Here is a 9,071-nt window from a genome sequence, read left to right on the forward strand (position 1 = left end):
TCAGTTTGCACATTCATTTTTTTCTTCATGATTTTGTGGCATTTTAAAACAACCACCGAGGAGATTTGTAGCCATTATACTCGTGATCTCTGTTTGGTCCTTCTTATTTCTGTTTTCTGTTATGGTTGTGTACATACAACAGAAATCCAAAAGTCAAATTTTAAAAGGCCAGAATCCCATTGGCTGGCAAACAGTATGTCACGGAAAGCCCCCGTACAATTGTGGCCTGGGCAGCGTGGCAGCCTCTGTAGGGCCCTGTCGATAAATATTTGATATTTAACCTTGTGCATTTCAGAGTCACTAAAGCCAGGGTCCAGAAACTCCCTGATCTATAGTTTTCTTTCTTTCTGTTCTACTCTCTTTGAGGAACGTTCACTCTCTTTGACATATAATTTGTGATATCCTCACTGTTTTGCATTCATTCACATCCTCAAAATGTTATTATTATGCACAAAGTTTCTCCAGAAATCTGCTTTTTTGGTTTGTCATATCTTTGAGAGTTTCTCCTTGGGGGATTAATTTCACCTTTATAATGCCAAAACCATTTAAACGTGGAGGAAGGGTTCATCAACAGGCTGTTATGTCCGCATTGCACTAAGCAATTGGTTTCTTATTCACAATACTTCCTGATGGATTTTCGTTCAGGTGACTCATGAGTGGTTGGTTTGGTCCTATGTACATAGAGTTCATGACAGAGGCATTACCAATTGATTACAGGCTTTTTCTTTCTTTTTGTAACTGCTTCTCTTTTCCAAAATACTGTTTTCTGAAAGACTGGTATAAACCAGTGTAGGGTTTTGTTTTTTTTACATAGAAAAATTCATCACTGTGATCTTGTGGCAGTCAGAAACCATGTATCATGTGTCCTTCATCCATTAGGTAACTTTGTCTGAGCCCAGCATTTTGTCCAGTACCTCACAATTTCAGGCTGAACCAGTGGAAGGCCGTAGAGTCAGCAAAGTTGTTAAAACAACTATGGTACATGGAGAGAGGATGGAGAAACATCTGGGTGATTCTAGTTTAGCCACTGATCTTCCTTCAGCCAAAGATGACTTTGAAGAGGTATAAAAGCATTATCACTTTTGTGTTTTCGTGTTGTGTATATGTATTTTATGTTTGCTTTTTGTTTAAAAAGAAAATGGTTTATCATTATGTCATTCCATATATGTATTCATGGAAGGGTGCAGAATAATTCAAAAGAGTAGAATTCCTGTGTGAATAACTTGTACAGTGAGGTAATGTTTCTACAACTTGTGGTATTCATCGTTATCACCTTAAATGCTTTTAAAAATCTAGATGACCTGGATTCGCTTCAGCTGAATCAGAATCAGAATCTCTGGAATTAGGCCATGATTGTACGTCTTGCTTGGAAGACCCAGAAGTGACTTCCCAATTAATAAGAGAAAGAAATAGGTTGCAAATTGTCTTTACTAGCTAATGTTCTCAAATATTTGCAAAGATTGACATTAAAGAAAATTCAGTTTTATTTTAAACCTAAAAATAAAATAAGCATTTATAATTATTTAAGTTCTGATTTTCAGTAATTAGAAAATGGGTCCATGGTGACAGATCCACAGACCCTTACTAGGATTCAAAAATTCAAAAATTCTGAAAACCAAGATTTGTAGATTAGTAGCAAGTTAATTTGGGAGTAAAATTTAATATGAACTGACATGGAGCTATTAGGACATGGAGGGGTTTTTAGTCCTACCTAGAATGAATATTCACATGCTTTGCTTTTGATATATTTATGAGATTGATTACAGGATGCTGCCCCAACCCCTTCTGGGATATTAGAACATACAGTGTATATATCATATTACCTTTCTAAAATCCAAAAAGAAGAAATTCTGGATTCTGAAACACATCTGGCCCCAAGGGTTTTGACTAAGGGATTGTGGGCATATGCAAATAGCTACAAAACATTTTTGCTGTTGAGACATTTTGAAGTTAAATGGTACATGTGTGTCCTCTTCTATACCCACAATATGCATTGAGATTATATATGAATGTATTGGGATACGAAAAGCATACCTTATTTAAATACTTTTAAGGAAAATATCTTGACCTTGGATAATCAGAAGATGAATCGTGTGAGTTGTACACTTTGGGCCTTATTCACTTGTTGCTTATTTTGCTTCTGATCATTATATTTATCGGTAGAGTCTCCACTGGGGGAAGGAGGGTGAGATGAGGAGAAAATTAAAAGTCACTCGGTACAGATGTTATTTACCAGCATTTATAAAGCATTGTAGTACATGTCCCTCACAAATAGGAGAAATTTCAGTAAAACTCAATGCTTACACTTGATCCCGAAATTGTGTTTATTTATCCTTTCAAGTATAGCTTTTTATACTTACTATCGATTAAGCACAGGAATAGATTATTTTTAAGTCTATGGTTTATGATGGGTTTTGTCCTGTTTTCTTTTTTCTTCAGGCTTTGAGTTATACAGGTAGCCACATGAAAGTGCACTTCCCCAGTTTAGTAGAGAATGAAATCCTGAAAGAGGATGGATCAGTAATTAAAAGGTTTGGGTTAGCATGGGGTTATGCTTTGCCAACTAACACCTGAAATTTTTTTTCCAGTTTTAAGAAAAGAAAAATAGCCCCTACATATACCCTAACATCCCTTGGGAACTTCCAACTCTCTCTGTATTGTACACTTTTGTCAAGTGGTAGATCTGTCAGTGTGTCATACCTATAGTGTCCTACTTATGCTTTGAAAGTAATAGCAAGGCTTGAGGAGAATGAGACACGTGTTTACACAGTCAGTCCTTGGGTTTTAGCAAGTCATCCATTTTGCTGAGGTGGGATCTTCCGCTGTGTTGATAGATTTGGAGCACATATGAAGAGGAATCTAATCAGCTGTTGACAAATTAATCTTGTGACCAGCTACCTTCAGCTCAGTCTTAGCAAATCATAACTGTGTGGTACATGCTTTTGGGTTTTTGGGGTTTTTTTTGTTTTTACCTCCTTCTAAAAGCTTTAAGCTGTTTCATGATCCCGCATGTGAATGAATGGCAAATAACATGAGCATGAGTTTGATATTCACAAACCTGAATGTACCTAGCAATGCTGAAACCAGGGACTCTACTAAGTTAAGAAAGTGCCATAAAAGCAGTAAGCAGCTCACTTTTGTGCCTATGAAAGGGGACCAGCTGTGAAACTCTCTGGTTAGCCCGTCCCTATTGCCTGTTTGATATATGAATGTGAGCACCCTTGCCTCTTGCCTCATCTCCTGGCCCTTCTCTTTGGTCCTCTAGCAGGAGGACCATGCTAATAAAGTGCCCTCCACTTCTCAGGGAAGAGACACAATGGAAATTCAAGTTACTATTGTGCTTTTCACTTCATTGGGAAGAAGAAAAAGATTGTCATTTATAGTACTCTACAAAGCTATTTTTAGCCTGTAGAACATAATAATTAGGAACAGTGAATTAAAGGTTCTGTCACAATTCCGCCCTCCAGTCACATGGGAACAACAGCAGCAGCTAAGAATTTAAGAGTGTAATTGCTCAGAGAACCTTAAAAATGCTACGTAAATTAAGGATAAAGTGCCTTTTATACCCTGAACTTTTAAGTCTTTTATTCAGTTACTCAAACAAAAACACATAAACCATGTACACACCCTAACATCATGAGATCTTTAAATTGGAATACATTGAGAGAGCAGTTAATCCAAAGTTCTCAGTTACAGCTGGTGAATTTGAAGCCAGGGATGTAAACAGCTCAATTAAATTCTATAGCTATTTAGTTCTGGAATGTATTTGTCATGTATAACACTTTTATCTTGTATGAAGACATTTTATCATACCCACTGCCCCTCTGATATACATATGAGTAGATTCATTCTACTGCTTGAGTTATATGCATATGCATACTCGTAAACACATTCATCTACATATATCTGCACAAAATATCAGGGTTTGCCCTGTGATAGAAGCTTATTGCCTCCCCCACCCCGCACACACACACCAATTAATGAAGGCTCCTCTTAGCTCTTGGCAGAAATAATCAGATATTTGCCTTTTGGGAGAAGAAAAATATGGGTGCTGAATAGTTAGAAAAATATGATCTGATTTCAGTCATTGCAACCAAATTTGACATTCTTATTAAGAGGAACAAATTTAATGTGCCTGGATGGCTCAGTCAGTTAATCCTCTGACTCACGTCATGATCTCAGGGTCCTGGGATTGAGCCCTGCATTGGACTCCATGCTCAGCAGGGAATCTGCTTGAGGATTCTTTCTCCCTTTCTCTTCCCCTAGCTCGCTCTCTCAAATAAATAAATAAACAAACAAACAAACAAACAAACAAATAAATATTTTAAAAGGAACAAATTTAAGTTTGCTTTCAGATATAAAATAATTCATATGGTATCAAAGGAAGGAAGAGAACAAGAGAACGTGAGAGAAGAAGGAAGAAGGAACCCAAAAGAAAGCCGAAAGTATTTTGGCTGATAAAAGTCTTTAAAAAAAACAATCAGGATGATCTTCAATGCATGGCAGTGTTAGAAGGTAGAATAATGATAAGGACAGAACCTCCAGCTTCTTAACACTAGGAATCCATAAGAAAATTGCTGGGTGAAGTCACAAAAACTGCTCATTTCTTCTGTGGTTTTCAGTGAAGATGCCTGGCATCGTGGTTACGGATTCAGGCTCTGGAATCTGGGAGTCTTGGCTCCACTTCATAGTAACTGTGTTATTTTGTATTTGGAGCATTGCTTAAAATCTCTGAGATTCATTTTCCTTACTCCTTATAATAATAGTGCCTGGCACATAAAAATGTTCACCACATATTTACGGAATGAATAATTATATTTAGAAGTAGTGAGAAGAAGAGAGGATGTACAAATTACAGCATAATCATTTTCAAGTAGGGAGATGGGAAAATGGTAGTACAAAATATCACAGAACATCAGAACCCCTTTTGTCGACTAATCACTAGTCAGGAGGGAGCCAAGGAAGCAGCAGACTGTTAAATGCCATAGAAGACCAAAAATGGGCAAAGTCCATGGAGATCTGAGCAGATGGAGGAAGAATTTGGCTCTTGGTGTTTTTTCTCTTTCCTCTCTCTTCCCCGCTATCTCTAGATGAAGTTTTGACGCCTGGGCAGACCCTCATCTCTCACTGGTAGTCACCTTCCTCTAGGCTGATAGAATAAGATTCTGGTTTTTAAAGATCCGTGTCTCATGGAAAAGTTTTCCTAGAACAGGATGCAACTCTAAGGATTAAGCTGGCAGCTAAAGTGTTTAAAAAAATCAAAAACTATTTTTCTCAGCCTGTCAAAAGGTACATATGGAATCCCTGTTTCAGGATAAGCTGAGCTCGCTCTTTCTTTCCTTTCCTTTCCCTTTCCCTTTCCCTTTCCCTTTCCTTTCCTTTCTTTCTGATTTATTTGTTTATTTTATAAAGAGAGAGAGAGAGAACGAGTAGAAGGGGCAGAAGGAGGGAGAGAGATTCTCAAACAGATCTACTGCTGAGTGTGGAGCCCAATCGGGGCTTGATCCCATGACTCCCAAGATCACAACCTGAGCCAAAATGAAGAGTTGGATGCCCAACCAACTGTGCCACACAGGAGCCCCGAGCCAAGCTCTTTCAAATCAGTGCACCTTAAACAAAACATGAATGACTATGTGGTTACTTTTGGAGAGAATCATATTAAAGCATGGTTTTATTTATCTGAAATAGTTCTTAAAGTTTTAAAAAGATATTCTTTGTTCTGAAACACTTTAAAACATTTCATGACTCATGTCAGATAGGAGTGGCCACGTTTTAAAAGAAAGATGTGGGAAGATGGCTAGTGTAGAAGTACCCAGAGGTAGGACAGTAAAGTACTTTCCTGTCATGGTTATTTACCCCCCTTCCAAAGATGGTGGCTGCGGTTTAGTAAAGAGCATCAATCTCTCTTGTCTGCTTTCCTCCAGGACAACAATGAGTAAAGCCAGTACACAGAAGAGGGCTGTGGTGAAGGACCAGCATGGAAAACGCATTTACTTGGAGCACCTGGAGGATGTACCAGAAGCACTAGACCAAGATGACCTCCAGCGCGACCTCCAGCAACTCCTTCGGCATTTCTGCAAGGAGGACTCGAAGCAAGAGGCCAAATGAGGGGCTGCCCAGTCCTCACACCAGAAACCACACATTCACTCAATATGCAACTTCCTGTTTCTTTAGCAGAGTGACCTACCCGGCCTAATGGGATCCCCTGACACTTCCACTTTTAGCAAATACACACCGCATTCTGTTTCAGTTTTTCCCCCCGTCCTCTTTAACTGTAAGCTAATTTGTGACCAAAGATAGCATCCTTCAGTCTGGATGCTGTATCCACTACTTTGTCGTGTCTGTGCTAAACTGAGAACTGGCCACCTCTATCGTTCTTTGCTCCTGAACAAGCTCCACGAAAATCCATCGATCAGAAGAACTTCACCTACAGACCTCTTCAAGTGATGATACCTAGGAGTCCTCCCGAGGGATATCCTTGTACCATGTATATAGCTCAAATGCTCAGATGAACAACATATTAAAATTAAAACCACTGCCTATCATAACTACACTGGGCATCATGGAATAAAAGGCCTCTAGAAATTGCTGAACAATGGTTAATTAAGATATTGCTAACACAATCGAATGATAATACAGTTCTACCGCAAGAGAAGCACTTCAGACCTACCATGTCCTTAGAACTTCCAGAGTAGCCATTGCTCCTACTTAAAGATGGGTTAATAACCTCAAGGAACTATCCTAACTAGGCACTTAATGCTGGTGCTGGCCAGCCTTGATTTATGATTCTCCAACAGCCACATGAGGGAGGGGAGAAAGGGGGAGCAGAAGGCAAAAGGAACAAAACAATGAGGTATTCAGCTGCTAGCAGCCACATCCTGTGGCTTTCTAGCATCTTCAGGTCTTTTAGATTTTGGACGCATTGGCAGGGTATTTTAAAAGCTATAACTACTGTAGTTTTCCAGTTTTCATTGCTGCTTTAGCAAACCACGCTGTCTTATTGGTGGTACTTTCTTCTGGCCACTGCACTGTAGATAATTCATTGGAAACAAGATTTACCCACTACGCAAAAGGTTAAACTCCTTCACCATGTTGGAGTGGTTTCCCCCCGCCCCGGGTTTATATCTTCTCTAATACCTGCATGTAGCATTTAAAAATCAAAACCACAGTCAAAACTCCTCTTCTAATCACACTGATGGTTTTCATTCTTTTGACCCTGAGCAAGCACTTTTCACTTTCCGCTAGGTCTGTTTTTTAGCTTGCAGACAAGGTTGAGAAATCCTTACAAATTTGGTTTTGGTTAAAATTTTTGACTTATTTATTTGAAATCCAAACTCCCTTGGAAACTCTTAAGTGCATTTGTGCACTTTTTTGTTTGTTTCAGAGAAGGAACTTTAATCATCTGAGTGATTTCCATGTCCTATTCCTTATTCCTCTAGTGGTTGAAGCTGTGTAGCATTTTAACATATATATATATTCACAAATATATTCATATAAACAATATACATTTCGAATCAGTTATTTGTTAAAGAAAAGTATATTCAATGAAGATGAAATTAAAAAAAAAAAGTCTATCCTCCAGGGATTGAACATTTTCCAATTCTATCTGGTCTTTTCCTGTTGTGCAAAAATGACTCATTGCTCCGAATGTCAAAAACAAATGTGACAAACAATGGCACTTCATCATTTCAAGCAGTGTTGCCAAGGGAGAAAATTTCCTGGGAGGGAGGTTTCCCACAAGCCAAATCTCTTAAAGCCTCAAATGCTAGCACTTTCTGGCAGTTGGGTAGGAAATAAAGCTTTCTTTGGCAGCCAAAATGAGAGAGGCTCATGGTGAAACTTTTTGAGACACACCATGGCCTTCTTGTCAAAACCTTCACTGGAGCTCAAGAAAAGCATTTCTGTTGTGTTACTTGCAGTGCAGATGATGTCTGTGTAACAACATAATGGTTATTCACCTTTTTTTTGATTTTTGATTTTTGCTGTGTATCAAAAAACTTGAATACTGTGAGAAGAAGTGAATTTTCAGTTGATGAATCAGCATCTTGTTCCCATGGTGATAACACTAATTGAATATATCTATGAGGGCATGTATTAGTTAATGGAAAAAAAATACAACACTAACAATACATAGCTGCAATGTGTACAATGGCTGATTTAATTAAATAAAATGTACAAGTGTTAAATGTGGCAACAGTGATTTATTCTTTAGCACTTAATCTGTGATTTCAGGAGATAAGATTATTAAAGAGATGACATAGATTTGAAGCCAAAAAGGACACAAATCGCTCTTTTCCTTGTAGCTTTTATTTAGTGACAAATATGCTATATGCCCCAACACTGTTTTAAGCACTGAGATGAACAGAGTTTGTCCTTGCCCTCAAAAAACTTTTGTTTTTGTTATGCAAAAGGAGAAAGACAAAGATTTATATTTAGTTTTGGGATTGTTAGCAAATAAAAAATAGTAACTTTTGGGCTGGGAGGAAATGAAAGGGTAACCAGGGATTGGTAAGGCAGCAAGGCCCCCCGGGCAGGATTGTCCCATTTCAGTGCTCATTTATAAGGCAGTGGTGCTCTGGGAACACCTTCCTTTGGGAACACATTTCGCTGGGGGTGGGTGGCGGTGTTATTTATCTCATAGCCTGAGAATTAAACATTAAATGGATACATCAATATAAATAACAAAAGGGCAGAAATACACAAAACTGAAATCAGTTGTATTTGGAGAGTTTTTGGTTTTTGTTTTTTGAAAAATCCCTTTAGTGCTGCTATAGTATTTTTTACTGTAAAAACAGTACAAAAAGACATGGTTAGGAAATCGAGTAGGTTTTACATATTTAAAATGTATGGTGGGGCAAACCCTCCAGACTGAGGGAAGATCATGCGCGTCTCACAAATGACTTGAATTAGGTATAAAGAGGTGAAAATTACATCTAAGCACCCTGAAACCGGCTTGAATTGAATCTGAACTTTGGTTGCTAGTGGTATGGTTTAATTTATGTCAGCATGGAGGGTCTGGGTGTGGGCAAGGAGACCAGCCCATGAATAAAACAGATAAAGAGAATCTAACC

General features: G+C 38.3%; 1 protein-coding gene across 43 annotated transcripts in view; it reads left to right on the top strand.

The window, feature by feature from the left end:
* Positions 1-8,186, top strand: part of ANK2 (ankyrin 2) — a 318,537-nt gene extending 310,351 nt beyond the window's left edge. For 41 of the 43 annotated variants that reach the window (XM_073892120.1, XM_073892130.1, XM_025874074.2 and 38 more), the window contains 2 exons: positions 880-1,062; positions 5,925-6,075. In XM_073892120.1, coding sequence (XP_073748221.1) covers positions 880-1,062; positions 5,925-5,939 — 198 coding nt within the window. In that variant the 3' untranslated portion in view covers positions 5,940-6,075. Of the gene's footprint in view, positions 1-879; positions 1,063-2,439; positions 2,532-5,924 lie in introns of all 43 variants that reach the window. The other 2 variants (XM_073892154.1, XM_073892155.1) reach the window with 1 other exon arrangement.
* Positions 8,187-9,071: the final 885 nt, after the last annotated feature.

This window comes from Callorhinus ursinus, unplaced genomic scaffold (assembly GCF_003265705.2).
Source record: "Callorhinus ursinus isolate GAN/ISIS: 27379988/994484 unplaced genomic scaffold, GSC_fseal_2.0 scaffold4, whole genome shotgun sequence".
Classification (NCBI taxonomy): Eukaryota; Metazoa; Chordata; class Mammalia; order Carnivora; family Otariidae; genus Callorhinus; species Callorhinus ursinus.